Here is a 20,845-nt window from a genome sequence, read left to right on the forward strand (position 1 = left end):
ATTTCAGTGCAGTTTCTTTGGCAGTGCTGGATGGTTTGCTTGGAGAGCCTAAAAAGATGGAAAAATGGATATAAATTGGTTTGGTGGCATCCTTGGCATTGCTGCACTGTGATAACATCTTGGAGCTGTGTTTGGGTTTAAAATGAGCTTTTCCCCTTTCCTTCCCTTTCCTTTCCCTTTCCCCTCCCAATCCAAAGGGGCTGGTTGCTAACAGGACACAAAAACTCCTGTGCTCTCCTAGTCTGAAATCCATGGCACATTCCCCTGTGATGGGATTAATTTCACTCCATTCATTATTAATATTTCCTCCAGAAACTGACTTTCTGAGAATCTCAAATCACATACAACCAGAGCTAAAATATTAAAAAAATAATAATGAAGAAGAAAAAGTTCAAGCAGCTACATTTGAAAAATATGTTAGGAACCAATTGACTGCAGTTTCCTGGAATTTTAATTTTCTTTGAGCAGTAGTGAAGGAGCTGAGTGTGTTTTTAGCAGTTTTGGTGTCAGCTGGATGCAACAACCCTTGGTGGTGACCCAGCCAAAACCCCAAGGCTGCCTTGTCCTCATCAGCTACAGCTCCAGATGACTTCTGGATGCTCAAAAATTTATGCATATATATGTTGGCAGTAAAAGAAAAAAAAATAAATAAAACCCATTAGGAATGGAAGACTCAATTATATTTTGCTGTTCTATTTAACAAGGAAGATGCTGTATAAATTAGTAAGGATGTGAATAAACACAGTTTAATAAATGTGGGAAGAAAGCTGCTTCCATCCCCCAGAATGGGGAGTTGATGGCCCTGTGCAGTGTAATTATCTTTAGATGAGAATGTGCACCATAAACTGAGCAGGGGGTGGAATTCTGAGTTCTGGGGGTGAACAGGACCCCACTGAGACACTGACCTGCAGAATTTCTGCCAGAGATGACAGAGGAAGGGGTTTGGTTTGGATTTTTGAAATTAAGGACTGGGGGAAAAAAAGTAATGCAGGATTCTCCTGGACTGGTGCAATTTGCTGTTTCATCCCAGAATCCCAAACTGGTTTGGGTTGTTGGGACCTTAAAGCTCATCCAGATCCACCTTCACTGTCCCAGTGCTCCAACCCCAATGTCCAGCCTGGCCTGGGACATTCCAGAATCCAAGGGCAGCCACAGCAAATTTGGGAATTCCATTCCAGCCCCTCCCAGGGAACAATTCCTGCCCAAAAATCCCACCTGAATTTACTCATTTTCAGTTTAAAGCCATGCCCTGTGTTCTGTCTCTCCATCCCTTGTCCCCAGTCCCTCTCCAGCTCTCCTGGAGCCCTTTAGGCCCTGGAAGGGCTCTGAGCTCTCCCTGGATCCTTCTCCTCTCCAGCTCAGCACCCCCAGCTCTCCCAGCCCTTTGTTGAGACACTTTTCTCTTCTACTGAACTTATTTTTCTTCCACTTTTCCATGGATCTCAATGGGATGATCCAAATGATTCCTTTACCATCCCTGTTTGACCCTTCCAGGGGAGGGAGGCTGGGACTGAGCCCTCACCCCAAGGGATGAGCAGAACATTCCCTGCAGACCTCAGGGGCTGCACACAAACCCTAAAAGGCCTTGGAGCTGAGGATTGAAATCCTGCAGGGATTTCAATTCCTCTTGTTTGGCTCCAAGACTTTCTGAGGTGCCCTGGGAGCCTCAAGCACCAGCTGCAGGTTTTTAGCATCTCTTGCTGAGCCTGAATTTTCTCTCTTGTTTCCCTGTGTTGCTTCCCTGCCCATGACCTAAATTATGAGGAGAAGATATTAAAGCCTGGATTTTAACTTAAGATCTGACTACACCCACAGGAGAAATTAAAGCCCAGTGTTGTTTTTTGATGGAAGGTAAGCAAGCAGTGAAGTGATGCTTCTTGCCTTGTCTAAATTCTGACTGCAACAGGACACCTGGAGCAATATCCTGCTTTTCTTTGTGGCTTTTTGTCCTCTAAAATCAGGCTGATGCCCCAACCATATTTCCATGGCAGGGGGTTGGAACAAGATGGTTTTTAAGGTCCTACCTGGTGCTCCTGCTGTAAGTATTGAATCTATTCTTTCTTAAAATAGGCCAAAAATTCTCCCAATTTGCAAATATTTAATCAAAATAAATGCTCTGAGTCCTTGAGTGACCCCATCTCCTTTGATTGTAGCTCCTTTATCTCCACTCAGCCAATTCTTCCACCTGCTGATAATATCCTAATGGGTTTGAGCTTTGTCCTCAGCTGAGGAAGGAGATGCTCCAATGTTCTGGCTGTGACCCATTTTTACTCTTTTGGGGCAGAGCTGCTTGCTGCTGGCCCATGAGTGACTTTCCATTGGATTTATCCCTGTGGAAGGAGCAGGGTTTGATTCCTGCAGGTTCCTGTGTCAGGATTCTCTCCCAGACAAGGTGCTGATGGTGTATCCAAGGCAGAGCTGTGGGATGCATCCCAGTGATCCCAAGGAGTTGTTTCCCAGGCAACTGGAACATCTTCATCCACAGCAGGGAGGGCCAGACCTGCAGCAAGTCCTCTTTGGATGGGTTTGGGATGTTTCCTCTCTGAATGTCCTGGTGTGAAGGACAGGTGTCTGCCAATAAAGGCAGGAGCTTCTCTTTGAAACAAAGAATGTAAACCCCTCTCCTCCAAATTATTATTGTAATTTTGAAATTAAGGGGCTCTCAGGCAAAGATATGGGAATCAGGAATAACAGTTCTTTGCTAGGAAAATTAAAATAGAAATACAGTATTACACAGAACAATCCCAAACCCTGCCAGAGTCAGAATCCAAGCTGGCACAGTCAGTCAGTCAGGGTGGTGGCACAGTCCCATTCCATGGTGCTGCATCCTCCTGCAGGGGCAGATGTGGCTCAGCTGGAGCAGTGCTCCTGGAGAAGGGGCAGTTTCCTCTGAAGCTCCAGGGATGATGTGGAAGGGTCTGGTTTTCCTCTGGAATCCAGTGGAAAGAAAGTCACTTCCTGCCTAAAATCTCAGTTTTTATCTGGGTAGGAAAGGCTTGGCTCCTGCCCTGGCTGGAGCATCTCCCAGTGGGATGATGGAATTTTATCAGTCATGCACTGGGACTCACTGGCCATGAACAGGAAATATCTCCGGGAGGGAGGATGGGCTGTGGGAAGATAAAGATGATTGCCCCAGCTGGTTTAAAGATGGCCCATTAGCAGATAATGTGTGCCAGGAGATCAGGAGCACTGCCACACCCAGTTTTTAACAATGGCCCATTAACAGGAGATATCTCCCACAGAGATAAGAATCTCTGCCACACCCAGTTTTAAACAATGGCCCATTAACAGGTGATTCCTCCTGGATGAAGGGTGGGTCATGGGAAAGGTAAAGATGACTGCCCCACCTGGTTTTTAACACCTGACCCATGAACAGGAGATATCTCCTGGAGGGAGGATGGGCTGTGGAAAGATAAAGATGATTGTCCCAGCTGGTTTAAAGATGGCCCATTAGCAGAGGATATGTACCCAGGAGATCAGGGGCACTGGCCCCTCTCTTCTGAGAAACAGCAGTGAGAAGACAGAGAAACCTCCCATGGCTGAGAATAAGGGGAGAGGAGAAGTCTCTGGGATTGTTTTCTTCTGTAAGAAGGGCTACAGGGATTTTTTTAATAAAGCAGGTAGTGATGGGGAAATGGGGAATGGCTTTGAACTGAAAAACAATGTGGGATGGGATTTTGGGGGGAAATCCTTCCCTGTGAGGGTGGGGAGGTCCTGGCACAGAGCAGCTGTGGCTGCCCCATCCCTGGCAGGGCTCAAGGCTAGGCTGGAACAGCCTGAGATGGTGGGAGGTGTCCCTGCCCATGGCAGGGGGGGTTGGATGAGGTTCACGGTCTGTTCCAACCCAAACCAGTCTGGGATTCTATGAAAACATCACTGTATGCACCAGTTAAAAAAACAAACCACAGTAAATACATTTTGTTTGGGTTCTCTGTTCATTCTTGCAGAAAATGGGACTGAGCAGAGAAGGACAGCAGGGAACACCAGCTCCACATGGACACAGTTGCTCTTCTTCCAATTCCCTCCCCAGCCCCAAATGTGCCAGGGAGGTTTGGGGAAAGGTTCTAGGCTGGGAAATAACCCTGGAAAACACAGAGTTACCCAGGTCTGTGTTTCCCATCCCTGACATTTACATCAGAAATTGCCAGTTCACAGCCTGTGAGCTGCAGGGGGGCTCACTGGGGCTGCAGAACAGTTTGGCACTGAAAACACAGACACTGGGGTTGAGCAGGAAAGCACAGCAGGGCCGAGCTGTGGATCACCCCTGGAGATGGAGAACTTTGTGCTGAGGCTCTGGGGGTGCAGAGCTGTGCCCCAAGGCTGCACACTTGCAGGGAGGGGAGCACACACTGGGGGCTCTGCCCTGCATCAGGAGCCTGGGATGAGCTGGAGCAGGGTATTTTTAGCTGCTGCCCTGCTGGCTCAGGCAGTGCTGATGTTATGGGGTTTGGCAAGCAGAGAGCTGTGGGGTTGTTTGAGTTCCAAGAGATCTCTGCTCTGTGACGTTCCTGCTGTGCTGGAGAGGCTGGGAGCTGTGGGAGCTGCTCATTCAGAACTTGTTGTGGTTCTTGGAGCTTCTCCCACCTCCTGAGGCAGTGCTGGAGGGCAGGAGCTCTGTCAGGGATCCCTGAGCCACAGGATGCTCAGGAAGCAGCATCCCCTTATCCCTGGGCACATCCCTGAAAACCTGAACCCAGAGACAGCCTGGATGCCACCAGTCATGCAGGTGAGTGATTGAGTTAATTCCACAGTGCTCCCAGGGCTTCCTGCTTTTCCAGAAAGGAAAAAAAAGCTCTGCCCTGTCCTCACCCCTCCCAGCTCAGCCTTTAGTGAGGAGTGCAGCACTGAAATCCATTCTGAACCTCACTGCTCCAATAAAAGGCTGGGCAGGAGTAAGGGAAGGGAGCTTGTCCTAGGGGACTGGAGCAGGGAAGGCTGTGCTGAGGAGCTGGAAAACATCCCCACAGGGAACAATCCTGACCCTCAGCACCTCTGGCCTTTTCTGTTCCCCAGAGAAGGAGGATGAGCTTTTCTAATATTGGATTTTGTGTTTATTCAGATTAATCTGTGCTCTTGATTAAGAAGTAGCAGCTGATTACCTGCAAATGTGGCAGCTGTGGGGAGGGGTAAAAACCCTGAAGACCCTGATGCTAAAAGGGAAATTCAGAGGGTGGAGAGGGGAGAGATGAGCTTTGCAAAGCAGGTACTGATGCAAATAATTGAAGAATTAGGGAGCCAGGTATCACAGAATCATAACACTATCAAATCATGGAATGGTTTGGGTTGGAAGGGACCTCAAACACCTTCAACTATCCCAGGTTTGCTCCAACCCCAATGTCCAGCCTGGCCTTGGACACTGCCAGGGATCCAGGGGCAGCCACAGCAAATCTGGGCACCTGTGCCAGGGCCTCCCACCCTCCCAGGAAAGAATTTCTTCCCAAAATCCAAGCTAAACCTGCTTCCCCCCCTTTTCCTGTGACTCCCTGACCTCATTAAAAGTCCCTTTGCAGCTCTAACTTCCAGAGGAGTTATATCAACCCTTGAAACATAATTGGGCACAAAGAAATCCTTGCACAGAGCAAGAAAAATCCAGCCAGCAGCAACAGGCCTTCAGTGAGGAAACAGAAACTTCTCCTGTCTTGTGGAGTGGGATATTTTTGGATGAAGCCTTTTATAAGAGGGAGAGAACACAAGGGGAAACCAGGATCATGTTCAGACAAAAGGCACTGAATTGTTTGATGGTCACATTCCCTTTCTCCTGCTTGAGAACCTTTACAAGCAACCAAAGTCACCAGGAATTGATCCAGAGCTGGCATTTCCACAGCCTGCAGAGCCAGGCAGACTCACAGTTGGATTTCTTTTTTTTTTTTTTTCCTTCCTACCAGCAAATTTCAAACCACAATAGTGCAGCTGGGGCTGGCTCCTGTTTGTTTGCTGTTCAGCAGGTCATTATGGAGAGGATCCTTCTTTTCAAGAGGCTTCTGCAGGAAAGGAGCCTCCTTTAGAGAGGCTGCAGTATCCTTGTTTATTTAAGTGGCAGAGAAAACAGGAGCTGAAAGAGCAGATGGGAAGCACTCTGCATTTTGGAGAAGCAAAGGTGTGTCCTGTCACCTCCTCCACATGATGAGTGCTGGTCCAGGTGCAGCCACTTGTTTCCTGCAGGTACTTTAGTTCTGGTGTCACAGATCCAAGCTGGCATTTCACCCTTCTGCAGGAATTCCAGCTGATCTGAGCTGTCCCTCCCCAGGGCTGCCTGGCCAGGAGGAGATGGAGTCACCCCGAGTGCTGGGGTGGAGATTTGCTCATCATTCTCAGCTCCTCACACCACTCAGCAGCCCAGTATTCCTTTTATCTTTTTCTTTTTTTTTTTTTTTTTTTTCTTTTTCTTTTTTTTTTTTTTTTTTTTTTTTTTTTTTTTTTTTAATGCTTGAGAGACGGTATTTCTTAGATGTTTATTAATTTTTATTTATATAACAGTGAGTTCTACAACACTTTTAGCTAACAAGCTAAAAATGGAGATGCATCTCTCTGTTTACAAGGCCTTTTAAGGCCAAACTGTCCAATTAAGAACAGACACCTAAATTATTTTTCCTTCTAATAACTAATCATTCATGGCTCACAATGAGGATATTTTTATCCAATTTCAAAAGATCATTCAAACCCATGAAGAAGGTGAAGAAGAAATACAAAACTTCTCCCCCCAAACCTCCATTTGTTCTCCATATATTGCTATATTCTAAAACCTCAAATTCTAAATTTTCTGCCATGTGACACACACACTTCTATTCAGACTACACACCCATGATCTTAGTTCTGTCATTCAATTTTGGAAGCTTTTTCCAGCCTCAGGTCAAAAGCAGTGTTTTCTTGGGGGTCAGCACAGAAAGTCTAAAATTTTCACTTTCCTGGGTTCCAACAGCTCAGGAAGGTTTGTAGGGATAAAGAGAAATCCTCCTGGCAGCTGCTTTCCATCCACCTGAGCTGTTTTCTGGGCCAAGGTCACTCTGGATTGCACAAAAACCTGCTCAGGGATGAGCAATTCCCCCTTTGTGTCCAGCCTGTGATTTCTGATATTTCTGACCTTGCAGTGATGGGGACACAGCTTTGTGTCCCAAAATCCCCCAACATTGCTCCTGGCCCTGCCTGTGCTGCCAGAGCTGGGTTTTCCCCACCCTGCTCCTTTTCCCATTCCCAGCTGGCACAGTGCTGCTGCTGTGACATTCCCAAGGACTTGGGGAGCAGGAATAAATGGGTTTGTGCTGGGATTATTTTGGGGAAAGAAAATATGCAAACTTGCTTTAACCAGATTATCCCAACAGAAAATATTGTATATGATTGCCTTGTCTTTCCTTATCCATGGGAGAACCTTGAGGTGCAGTGCAATAAAATAATTCAAAAATTGTGCCCTTCAAAGCCACCCAGCTCCTTCTCCCTATTCCTTGCTATTTATAATATTTATGTTAGCTCTCCTTGACTCCTTTAAAGTTTGATCCCTTTAAAGTTTGATCTCTTCCTCTAAAGTCACATCAGACTTTCCCACATCCTTTTCTCCTCTCTCTCCTCAAAACCCTTCTCCTCTTCTTGTCTCTCCAGGCTCTTTTCTCTTTCTGCCTTCTCCTTCAACAGCTACTCAGCCTTTCTCAGATCATGGAGATCTTTGTTGCATCTGAGCAGGAATTTGGGTTTGGCTTTGACAGGTGTCTTTTCAGCTCAGCCCTGACATCTTTTCTTTTGGCAGCCACTTCCTGCAGGATCTATTTGAGATTTCCAAGTGCATAAATTACATTGGCACGGGCAGATCAGCGTAACAAAAACCTTCATTGCCTCCACTTTTCCTCTGCTGAGCCTCCCCTTAACAGCAGCAGCAACTTTTGTCTGCTCTGCTCTTCTCACTCTTCCCTTTCACCTGCAGGTGAATTCTCAGGGGGCTCTGAGAGCTGCTGGTGGTGCAGGGAGGGTTTGTCAGGCTGTGCTTCTTGCAGGTTGTTTTTATGGGGGTGTGCTAAGGAACCTGACCAAAAAAAAAAAAAAAAAAACCAAAATAAAAAAAAATCAAAATAAAAAAAGGATCCATAAATTAGGAACATTTCCTGCTGTTTTCCAGTGTGCTGTGGCCAAAAGATTAATTCCTGTTATTTCACGTGGGCTCCAAGGGTGTGGGGACATCAGCAGGGCTGGGGACATCAGCAGTGGCTCTGTGGCCATTTGTGGCCTGGCACAAGCCCAGGAGGTGCCATGGGATGTGGGACATGGTGACATTTTCCATCTCCACTTTGGATTCTGTTTGGGACATGTGCTGCCTCTGCCCACACCTGCTCTGAGTGTAACCAGGAAAAGGAATTTATAGATTTAGAGATGATGATTTAGACTTTAAAATCCTGGGGATGGCGACTGTGACACAGCCCACGATTCCTGTGTGATGTAGGATCAAAAATGGGATTTTGGAGCTATTTTTTCCCCCTGGCATGGGAGGATCCAACTGCAGCTCCTTCCCTTTTGCAGTGCACAGCCCCAGTGCTGCAGGAGGGCTCCAAAATCAGGTGGCCACGAAGATCCTGAGTGTCCCCAGATCCTGACAGCTCTTGCTGCTCCCCTCTGCCTGCTGAGCATCCATCCAGGAAAGCCAAAGTGTGCAGGGGGCAGGACTGGCTTTTTGGATGCCTTTTGATGTCCCTGTGTCACAGATCAGACCTGTGCCTCACAGGGGGCTGAGCTGGGGCTGGCTGAGTGGAGCTGCATTGAAATCTGGCTTTGGAAAAGGAGCCATGGATGTTCCAGGCAGGGCACAGTGCCAGGGCTCAGCAGAGGAGCTCCAGCCTCACTCACAGGGCTGGGCTCTGCAGGCAGGACTCAATAAACAGCTCTGTCCTGCTGGAGAGCCCCTGGGGCTGAAACTGCAGCACAGGCTTTGGGAAATGTGACCCTGAGCTTTGATGGGGTCATTGCATCCTCCCCACAGGCTCTGGAGCCAGGTAAGGGACTCAGGGGACAGCCCTGGCCCCAGGCACAGTGCCAAATGTCTCAGGGCAGGGAGGGGGAAAGAGCTGAGCTCCCCCAGGCTGCATCACTGTGCCTTAGAGCCCCTTGCCCTGTCAGTCCAGGATGGAGAATCCTGGAGTGGCTTGGGTTGGGATGGCCCTTGGAGCCCTTCCAGGACAGGGCAGGGACAGCTCTGCTGTCCCAGCTGCTCCAAGCCCCATCCAGCCCAGCCTGGGCCACTGCCAGGGATGGGCAGCCCCTTGGTTCCCTGTTTTAGGGGATGGATCTCCATGGCAGGGAAGAGCCCAGGTGTGTCCACAGAGCTCCTTGGTGCCTCTGCAGGTGAGATCTCGTGCAGGTGGAGGGTTTGGCTGTGTCCCCTTGCAGCAGTGAGAGCAGAGAGTGACCCAAGGAATGAACTTTCTGCTTGCTGTGTTTCTTCCCTCTTTGTGTCTTGCTGGGATTTTCTATTCTCACCGAGTCAGGAGCAGCTTTATGTGCTGGGAGCATGATTGATTTCCAGCTCACACCTTGCAGTGATCTGAAAGCAAACCACACTGTCTTTTGGCTTTCTTGATATTCTCAACAGCAAGGAAAAAAAAAATTGAGCTCAGAACAAAATATCCCAGCAGCTTTCTCCAGCAAATCCATGCTGAGGTTTCACTGGGAGCATCCCAGAAGGAAACAAGGAGATTTTGAATCTTGCTTTTATCAGGAGCTGTGGTTTTACAACTTTTTGGGTGATGTCAGTGATCATGCAGACAGGTTTTGGTTTGTTCATTCATTTTTTTTCTTTGATCTCTTAGCAAAGTCCCACAATGCCAATTTAAAACACTTTGGATTGACTCCTGGGTTGAATGAAGGAAATATCCTGTTGTAAAGCTTATAGGCTTATTAACCTCAACAATATGCAAGGTTTGATAGGCTCAGCTGTGAGATTTTTGGGGAAAAGCCCAAATAAAAGCAGCATTGAGGTCCAACACAACATCCCTCCAACAAGGCAAGCAGAAGGGGTGATATTGCTGCTGATACTGCTGCTGATTTATTCCCAGAAAACACAGATTTTATGGATGCTGGGAGGTTTTATTGTGGCTCTTAATGATTCATTTGACCCCTGACAGCTGGCAGTGACCCCAGCCTGGGGCAGAGCCTCTGCAGACAGAGCAGGAGACTGAAATGTCAATTGCCACTTGCTCTGCTCAACCTGATTCCTCCAAACCTGAAGTGGGAATATCTGGAATGGATCTAATTCTCCATCTATGCTTCATGAATGCAAATCACAGTGTATTAAACTCATCCTGAAAAGCTGGGGAAAATTACCTCCAAGGAGTGAGAAGCAAACAGGAGGGTTTGAATGTCAGGAAATATTTTGTGTGTGTGTGAGCTGGGGTGGTGATGTCTCAGTGACTCTTGCCTTGGCACAATCAGCATCTCCAGGGTTGGTTTTTTTTTTGAGCATTTCTTCCCAAAAAGGGCTGTCCAGCCCTGGCAGGGTGGAGTTCCAATCCCTGCTCTCAGTTTTAGAGGCTTTTCCAACCCAAACTCTTCTATGTTCTGCAGTTCCAAGCAGTTTGTGATCTCTCTCCTGGTCAGAACCTCTCTTTTAGAGGCATGTGAGGAAGGTGAGCATGATTTTTAAAAATTAATAATACACCACTGTTTACCTAGAGAGTCTCAGGCTGAGCCTGGAAACCCTGAGCTTTAATCACCAGCCTGTCCTGGCCCCTCACCTTTCACAAAAAGTGTTGTGTGAAGGTTAATTTTGGATTAAAACTGAGTTGGGTTAACTGCAGAGACCAAGAGAGCTGAGCTAGGCTGTGCTCAGGCAGGATCCAGCCCAAAGTGCTTTTCTCTGCAGCAGGAATGGCCCAAAACCTAAATCCTAAATCCTGGGGTCTGGAGGTCCTGGATGAGGGGGAATGGCAGGTCCCACTCAAAGGGAGGATTTGCTCTCTGAATTAGGGACTCAGGCTGGAAATGCAAATAGCCCTGTTCTCCTGATGGGTGATAAAGGGTTTAAAGCTGCAGCCTCTAAATGAGGCAAATTTCATCCTCATTTCAGCCCTTGTGGGCCTGGAGATTCCTGAAGAGCTTCACCAGCAGCCACAATTCTTTTTAAACCTCTTTTTTTTTCTTTTTAAAACATCGTTTCAGGTTGGATTTTGTCAGCCACGAAGTGATCTGCACCCTGGTGAGGGAGAAATGGTCAAGCACAAGCTGAGATCACATCAGGAATTCTTGTTTAAAAATCCCAAAGGCTCTTCCATGGATTGCCACTGGATTCCTCCTCACAGCTCTCCTGCAATGAAATGCAGTTTATCAGGAGACTGAATCTCAGCCCCATGGAATCAGTATGACCTTTCATTTTCACTGAAATATTGCAGTGAAATTTGACATCATTTCAAACAGCTCAGATCTCCCCAAAAACTCACACAAAGGTCCCTTCTGGAGCCCTTGCCTGTTGATTTTTCAGTATAAAACCCAAAGGAAATGCAACATTTGGGATTTCTGCCTCACTGTGCCTGTCAAAAAATGATCCTCAGTGTTTTCTTTAGAATCCTGGAATGGGTGAAGCTGGAAAAGCTCTCAGATCAGTGAGCCCAGCCATTAACCCAGCACCTTTTTGTAGATGTGGTGCTCATTCTCAGAAAAAATAAATGGAATTTAATGTTTTTCAGCATTCCCTGTCAGCCCAACCTTGTGGGATTCAGCACTTTCACACCACCCTGGATAAATAAACCCCAGAATCCCCTAAAATACTGCACCATTACATTTATTGCAGCAACCAATGATGCTTTTAGACATGAATCATTTGCTGTGTTGCTGGAGATTAACAGTTTATTAATGAGATTAACAGGGTTTATTAATCCTATAGAAGTTTGGATTGACTAAACTCAGTGTGGGCTGAGATATGGCTGCATAGTAGAAATCAACATCCAAAGAATTTTAGTTGGCAGAAAAAAAATTTCATTTGGTGTGTTAAGAACTAATAACGTTGAGGGGAGAAAAATAGAAAAAAAAATATTATTATTTGTATTGTGAGTGTTTTGAGTGCAATGAGACTCTTTGAAGAATTTTCTACTTAAAATGCACTTTTAATGTTTCTCCTTCACTGCCAGGCTCTGCAAGGTCCCCACCTGATATATTGGAAGTGGGAACAAACTCTTGAGATGGATTTTTGAAATCTTTAGACCTCTGACCAGACTTGCAGTGATGACACAGAGGGAACAATAAAACCACTTGAGAGACATTTAATGGGACACTTTAAATGAAATCCCCGGGGTTGGGAATGGCAGCTGAGCGTGTTCTTGCCATTTTCTCATTTAACAAGAAGAAAAGGCCAAACAAGGAGCAATTAGTCAGAATAAAATCAGCTTTGATGACATTTTCCCTGCTGAACTCTGGTATAAAATGGTCACCTGAGGAAGAAGTGAAAGGATGTGTGAGGAATTTGGATGTGGAGCTGCATGTTCATGCCCACAGTGCTGGGTGAAAAATGAGCAGGTAAAGGCACCACGGGGTTCTTGGGTTCTTCTCTGTTCATATTTTGCTTGGGTTTGATCCAGATTTTCATTAATCTCAGCTTTGCTTTGAAGTCCCTGCAGGTTAAACTTGGTTTTCATCCTGTGGGTCTCCATGACATTGGTGTGCTGTGGTTTCCCAGCTGGTCCTTCCATGGTGAGTCCATTCCCTGATTATCCCCAGATCTGTTTCATTCCTCTCAATTCACTCCTTTATGTAAATGAATTGTGCTTGCTTGATTGCTTTTTTGCTGCTGTGTTTTTATTTTTTTATAAAGTGTAAGAACTTCCTTGGATTAAAGCTTGTGTTATTAGCTCATTTTCCTGGAGCATAGCCTAATTTTCCTGGAGTTATTAATAAAATATGCAAGTTCTGAAATAATCATGTGAGCAACTCAGTGCATGTTTAATGTGGAATGTGGGGAGCTGAAATCCTGGACAGAAGAGAGAAAAACACAAATCTCCTCTCCATTTAATCTGAATTCCTTACCTATCTCCAAGAGGTGCAATTAGATATATATATGTATTAATTTCACTTATTGCTAGTGAGTTTGTCAATTAATTAACTTATTTACAATCAACTTATTTATTTAGGCACAGCTGGATCTGAGTAGCCACATTTGCTAATGGATGGGTTCTCTTTATGGCAATGATGTCATGGTTAAAAGGAGTTTAATTGCTTCAATAAATGTCAAAATGAAAGTTATTTATTCAGTAAATCTAGTGAAATAGCAGCTAAAAATCAAAGGGGGAATTTGTCTGTGCCCATTTGTTGTTTTTTATTATCAGGTTTTTTTCTTGTAAAAAGTATTTTTTTTCTTAGGGAGAAAATTCAGTCTGGGAAATGCCTTATCAGTGGCATAAGGTGCTGATTGCAGAAAAAGTCATTAAGCAAACAAAAAAATTAACTTAATAAGCAGTATTAAATAAGAGCAATAAAACACTGAATTAAAACAAATCCTAAAGAAGTTAATGGTGATTTTACCAGCAATTCCAGGTGTTAGTCCTATGGCTTTGCATGGAATTTTTGGAGATGGCAGAATATGGATTTTAGATGGAAAATCAGGATATGATGGAAAACACACAGAACAACCATAGACATGCCAGGAAACGTTTTTATTTTATAATTCAGCAGTAATTAAATGCAGTTTATTTTAAGAGCTGTTGAAGTATGTCAAAGTTTTTATGTAGTTGGCATTTTTTGTCCTACAGAGTACAAGTAGAAGGAATATGTGTGAAACCCTGGATTTTTATCAAACCCTGTTTTTTTATCCAAGCCTGTATTTTTATCCAGACTTTTTAAAATTCCCATTTCTATTTTGTCATTATTAGACTTACTTCCAGAATTGGTCATAACTATTGGAAAGCCTCCTCCAAATTTTAGCTTTCCAGGTATTTTTGTTTTCTCTTACCTGTAATTTAAACCTCAGAAGTTCACACGGGTTAAAAAAAAAAGCTGGCATTTCATTTTTCCCTGAGAAAATCTCATTTTCCAGCAATAAACACCCGTGTTGTTCCAAGGAAACTGTGTCACAGCTGCTCAGCATCACCAAAAACAGTTCACATCATACCCCTAAACATAATTGTATCACTATTTTAGACCAGAAATGTATGAAAAAAATCTGATTTTGTACACGATAAATCCTTAGACAACAACAGCTCATCCTTGCCATTCAAAGCATAAATCGCTTTTGTGTTTCTGCTTTGCTCTGCATCATGAACAAACCCTGGCAAACACGCAAATCTATAATTTTATTTTCTCTTCTCTCTGTTTTGTTTTTCTGCAGCGCTCCAACCCTTTCTACCTGAGCTGCCAGCTGCTGGGGAGGTGGGATTCGTGCCTGATGCTGCTGAGCAGCTGCCTGGCCCAGCTGGGCAGGGATGGGGGGCTCCTCACCCCTGGGACCCCTCCCCACAAAAGGTCTTTCCGCAACGGCGTCGGCGCCGGAATTAAAAAAACTTCCACGCGAAGGGCAAAGTCCTGAGCAAATGTCCCAAAGCCCGGCCCAGCTTTTGACATCTGCAAGTTCCAGCTGTTGCTTGGAGCTCCTTTTGATGCTTTTGTTGTTCTCTGGTTCAGTTCCTCAGGTGTTGATTCTGGTGGGGCAGAGGGAAGTTTTGTTCCCAAAGTTTTGTCTGGAAATTGATGTTTTCATTTGCTTGATTTCCCTCCTTTGTCAGGCTGCAGATTTTAATCAAGTTGCTCTTTGGTTGATAAGCCCATGATGTGTGTGCACAGCCTGTGGGGAGGATGGAGGGTGTGATTCCCAAAATCCCTCCTCTCTGCCAGGCATTCCTGTGCCTTCCCACCCCAAATCACATTTACTGGTAATTTTAGATTTAAAGTGCATTTCATCTTTCAATATGATGAAAGAATCAGGCCCTACTTGTGACTTCCACTGGCTTTTTAATGTAGTTATTTAAAATTATTTTGGCAGGAAATTGTCTCATCTTGGGATATCACTCTAAGGCAGGGGGTATCAGCACCACTCCCTGTGCCCCAATTAATTAACTTAGGTAGGCAACACCCAGCTGATGAAATGTGCCAAATCTGGAATTCTTTATTTAATTTCATGTTGGGAAAAACAACAACAACAACAACAACAACAACAGGAAGAAGTAATTTGATGTGAAATATGTAAATGTGGTGTGGAGGGAAGGTCACCTGGTGAGTTACACACACATCTGAGTTCTACCTGTGGCAAGCTGTGTGCTTGGCTTGGAAATGTGGCAATGCCTTTTGCAGTCAAAGTTGTGATATTCATGATAATAAATCACTCTGTGGATGTTTTCTAATATTTCCTTGTTAATATCATAGCTCAGGAGATTGTTTTTATCCCTGCAATGAGGGGGTTTGGTGCCATCACCTCTGTGATGCTCATGGGAAAAGATGAGCCCAGCTGGAGCTGTGCTGGTGGCACAGCAGGATTTTCTGGATGATTTCTGGCTGATCCAAGGAGATCAAACACATTCCTGCCTGTGTTTGTCCAGGCTGAAAAGTTTAACACATCCTGGTTTTTAAAGTCATTTAAACACTTGAGTTCCTTTGGGGTTGTCTTGAGGTTGCTGAGTTGAGTGGGAGCCATGAAATCCTTGGAAACATAAAATCCTGGAACCATGGGATCCAAGGAACCATGGAACTCAGGATCTATGGGATCCCAGGAAAAATGAAATCCTAGGAACCATGGAACCCAGGAAAAATGAAATCCTAGGAACCATGGAACCCAGGAACCATGAAATCTAAGGAACAATAGAATCCTATGAACCATGGGATCCTAGGAGCCATGAAATCCTAGGAACCATAGAACCCACGATCTATGGGATCCCAGGAACAATGAAATACTAAGAACCATGGATTCCAGAAAACAAAAAATCCCAGGAACCGTGGAACCCAGGAACCAAAAAATCCTGGGAACCATGGAATCCTAGGAACCATGAAATCTAAGGAACAATAGAATCCAATGAACCATGGGATCCTAGGAACTGTGAAATCGTAGAAACCATGAAATCTAAGGAACACTGGAATCCTAGGAACTGTGAAATCCTAGGAACCATGAAATCCTAGGAGCCATGGGATCTTAGGAGCTGTAGCACCCAGGAACCATGAAATCTAAGGAACAATGGAATCCAATGAACCATGAAATCTAAGGAACAATGGAATCCAATGAACCATGGGATCCTAGGAACTGTGAAATCCCAGAAACCATAGAACCCAGGAACCATGAAATGTGAGGAATGCTGGAATCCTAGGAACCACAGGATCCCAGGAACCATGGAAAACCCCTGGGAGTGTGCTGGTATTTATCACCCTTGGGTGCTCTCAGCTGGGAGCAGCCCAGGATGGCACTGGGGTGACACTGCAGCTGGGCACAGCCCTGTGTCCCTCCTGGCTGCTGGCATTTCAGCCATGCCACATGTCCTGCAGATTTCCCATCTCCAGGTTTCTCCAGAACTCCCCAAGGAGCAGAACTTCACTGCCTTTGACTGGGGAAAATTGAAGGGCTGGGAATGATTCCTGGCTGGTGACAGAAGCAAAAGCAGGTCCTGAGTGCAGGGACTGTCCAGAGCTGTGGCTGCCCCTGGATCCCTGGCAGTGCCAAGGCCAGGCTGGACAGGGCTTGGAGCACTGGGACAGTGGGAGATGTCCCTGCCATGGATGGGATGAGTTTTAAGGTCCCTTTTATCCCAAACCAGCCTGTGATCCCATTTTTCCACGATTCCATGATTCCATTCTGTACCTGGGCATGGTTGAGGTGTTTTTTCCCAGTGCAGAGCTCTGTCCTTCTCATATCCCACCCAAATTATCTTTCAGAAAAGCAAAAAAACCCCAAACATTCAGATTCAGCTTTGTCTGGTCTTTGAGCTACATTTGTGCTAACCTTTTCCTACATAATCAAATATATTCCTGCCTTGGTAACCTGGGATGAGCAAGGTTGTCTTTAAGCCAACAGAACTCTGTGTGCAGCTTGGAAAATCAGGCTCTTCCCTTCCATTTATTGTGCAGGAATGAGAGTGACTCGTTTCATGTCTTGGCATTTGTCTTTGAGCAGGGCACATTCCAGAGGGATGCAGAGCTGGTGTCCTGCTCCCACAGACCTTCATCCCCTTTTATCAAAAATAAAGGATGCAAGAAAAATTGGCTGCTGGGAAAATCCCATTTTTTATGATTTAGCCAGTCCATGACAGGCCACTCCAGCTGGAGGGATCTGCATGTACAAAACAATGTACCAAGAGCCACAAGTCACCTAAATCCTGGAAAATGTGAATTTTTCCAGCTGCCTTTCAGGAGTTTTGTCACTGGAGGGTTGATTTGGCCATCACCTCCCACAGAAAACTCACCCTGCAATGCTGAGCTCATCTCTGAACTTTAAAGGTGCCTTTATTTTGGGGAGAACAGAGAGTAACCTCAGTGATCTCTGTCAGGAAATGAGCATCTGAGGCAGCCATTGCTGGGCACATTCATTTTTATGCTGACAGGAAATGGAAATGTGGCAGAAAATGTCTTTTTTTCAGTAAAAAGTGAACAATGGGAACAACTATAGGGATATCAACCTACACTGTAATTAATGTGTTGTCATTAATTTGATTTCTTTCTGGAGAATAGGGATTCATGATGCTGTGTGAAGATAATTTGTGGATTTCTTTACTATTTTTCTTGGCTAACCTAACAAAAATAAAAAAGATAAAGGAGTTCAGAGGGTGGGAGGAGTGAGGCTTTGTCTGGGGATTGAGGAGCAAATTGGGAAGTTGGGAATGCTCTGACCAGTCTTGGCTGAGTAATTCAGTCTGTGACTTTAGAGAAATAATTTCTACCCAATTTCCTGTCTGAAAAATAAGAAACTGCCTTCACTGAGCCATCTTGACTAAACAGTGTCATGACTGATGGATTTGGGGACAGAAAAGGTGGTTTCAATAGCTGGAGAGGCTGAGGGAGAGGACATGAAGAATTCCTGAATCTATAAGAATTTTTTTTATTCTTACTTTGCTCTAAATTGCATCTACCTCTGGAAGTTTTAGACATAAATTTCCAGTGATGATTCCTTGTATTTGGGCTGTGAGAGCCATCCCTGAGCTCAACAATGACTGGAGCAGCCAAACTCAATTTGGCCAGTTTTGATTCTAGTTCAAACTGGAAACCAGATTTCCCTAGATTTACTGAATAAATGACTTTCATTTTGACATTTATTGAAGGAATTAAATTCCTTTTAACTGTGATATCATTGCCATAAAGAGAACCCATCCATTAGGTAATGTAGCTACTCAGATTCAGCTGTGTCTAAATAAATCAGCTGGTTATAAGCAAGTTAATGAATTTATAAACTAGCCTGGGGTTGGGCTGATGCTACCCTGAGGTTGTGGGATCATCATCCCATTTTCCCATCCCATGGCACCTTCCAAGGAGCAGGATGTGTCACCTGCTGCTCCTCTGCTCCCCAAAAACCTTCTCTGCCTTTAAAGGAGGTTTGAGATTTCCACTGGTGAACCTGAAGGGAACAAAACCCATAAAATAAAAAAAAATAAAATAAAATCTGCCCAAAGACAAGAAGGGGAATTAACACTTTTCTTCTTCTTCCCAGATTATTGGCAAGGAAGGCAATTAAATAGCCTGATGTAATAGCATCTAATTAACATACAAGCCTGAGAATTCCTCATTGTAATGACATCCCCATACTCAGGTTTCTGATTGCCCAGCACATATTAAAGTATGGATAACACATTTAGGTTTCCTAATTTGCTGTTATTTGCCTGTATAAGGTAATTTATTTCCTGAAAATACTGAGAGGAAGAAAGGGAGAAATCTCTTGCTGCTTTTAACTCTGGATATAATTTTGACCTTAAGAAAGAACAAGACAGATATGAAAGAGTACATTAGATGTTATTATTACTGTAATAAAATAGAGATAAAAATCATAATGCAGAAAGGCTCTAAGACAACTATTAACCATTTGTCATATAAAGAAAATCAAAATTTAACTTATCAGAGAGACTGGCACTTTAAAGATTCATCATGAAAAATTACTTCAAACCGTGGAGCATTTATGCAGAATGTCATTGATGAGCTGTGTGCTTAAATGTTGGAAGAGTTTGGGGAAAGATTGAGAAAATGTCAAAGATATGCCTTTTATCAGCCTCACCATATTTGAATTTATTTTTCACAGTAAAGCAGCATGGCAGGACTTCTTTCTTTAAGGAAACAAGCTGAGCTCACTGTCCTACCCCAATGGTGAGAACAAAGAGGTGAGGATGGACCTTGGTGGCTGAAAAATGACACAGCTGAATATCAAACATCACTCTGGGCTTGGGGTAGAGAGCAGTTTTGGGATTAGGGCAATTTTTCTGTCTTTGTGGTGATAGGCAGAATTTTCTTTATAATTCCTTCATGAATTAGAAATCACTGGGTTGGTTATGCTGCAAAAGAAGGTGACTGTAAAAGCTCAATGAGCTGAGACATCTTTTCAACTTCCAGAGGAGGTGTAAAGGCTCAGTGTGAAAAGAGATGAGCTGTGGGGAGCTGCTCTCCAGACATCACCCCCAAACTTCATCCCCAGATTTCATCCCAGCTCATTGAAGAACAGGGAGTGATGGGGCACCTTCCACAGGTTTTGCCTCAGACGTTCAGGGTGAGAATATTTTGTGTTCACTGCTGGTCAAAGGAACCTGGTGAGTCTCTGTGGCACCCCTGGAGCACCTCACAGAGCCCTGAGCACTTTGAGATTCCCCTGCTGTCCTGGTGTCTGCCAATAAAGGCAGAAGCTTCTCTTTGAAATGGAGAATGCAACCCCCCTCCCTCCAAATTATTATGAATTTGAAATTAAGGGGCTCTCAGGCAAAGATATGGGAATTAGGAATAACAGTTCTTTGCTAGGAAAATTAAAATAGAAATACAGTATTACACAGAACAATCCCAAACCCTGCCAGAGTCAGAATCCAAGCTGGCACAGTCAGTCAGTCAGGGTGGTGGCACAGTCCCATTCCATGGTGCTGCATCCTCCTGCAGGGGCAGATGTGGCTCAGCTGGAGCAGTGCTCCTGGAGAAGGTGCAGTTTCCTCTGAAGCTCCAGGGATGATGTGCAAGGCTCTGGTTTTCCTCTGGAATCCAGTGGAAAGAAGGTTCCTTGGTGTCCAAAATCTCAGTTTTTATCTGGGTAGGAAAGGCTTGGCTCCTGCCCTGGCTGGAGCATCTCCCAGTGGGATGATGGAATTTTATCAGTCATGCCCTGGGACTCACTGGCCATGAACAGGAGATATCTCCTGGAGGGAGGATGGGCTGTGGAAAGATAAAGATGATTGCCCCAGCTGGTTTAAAGATGGCCCATTAGCAGATAATATGTGCCAGGAGATCAGGGGCACTGCCACACCCAGTTTTAAACAATGGCCCATTAACAGGAGATATCTCCCACAGGGATAAGAATCTCTGCCCCACCCAGTTTTAAACAATGGCCCATTAACAGGTGATACCTCCTGGATGAAGGGTGGGTCATGGGAAGGGTAAAGATGACTGCCCCACCTGGTTTTTAACACCTGACCCATGAACAGGAGATATCTGCCACAGAGATCAGGGTCACTGCCCCACCTGGTTTAACAGATGGGGACAGAATCCACATTTCTGGCCACATCAACCCAACACAGCTGCCCATGGAACTTCCTCACAGGTTCCTGTGCTTTGTGCCTAAGGCTCTCCTGACCCCTCCCAGTCTGAGCTGGGCTTTCCAAACTGCAGCCAAATTCCAGAGCTGGGAGCTCCCCACGGAGCCCAGACTGCTGTGCTGGGCTCTGTGTCTTCATTAGCATCTTAATTAGCAGCATGACACTTGGCTGTGAGGATGCTGTGGAAATTTAAACTC

General features: G+C 45.0%; 1 protein-coding gene across 1 annotated transcript; it reads left to right on the top strand.

Moving 5' to 3' along the window:
- Window positions 1-8,850: 8,850 nt before the first annotated feature.
- On the top strand, window positions 8,851-14,518 carry NPS (neuropeptide S). The gene is made up of 4 exons (XM_079311997.1): window positions 8,851-8,972; window positions 12,099-12,483; window positions 12,576-12,657; window positions 14,288-14,518. Exons 2-4 carry the CDS (start codon window positions 12,476-12,478, stop codon window positions 14,483-14,485), a joined length of 288 nt encoding a protein of 95 aa, XP_079168123.1. The 5' UTR covers window positions 8,851-8,972; window positions 12,099-12,475; the 3' UTR covers window positions 14,486-14,518.
- Window positions 14,519-20,845: the final 6,327 nt, after the last annotated feature.

Source organism: Erithacus rubecula, assembly GCF_903797595.1.
Source record: "Erithacus rubecula genome assembly, chromosome: 9".
Lineage (NCBI taxonomy): Eukaryota > Metazoa > Chordata > Aves > Passeriformes > Muscicapidae > Erithacus > Erithacus rubecula.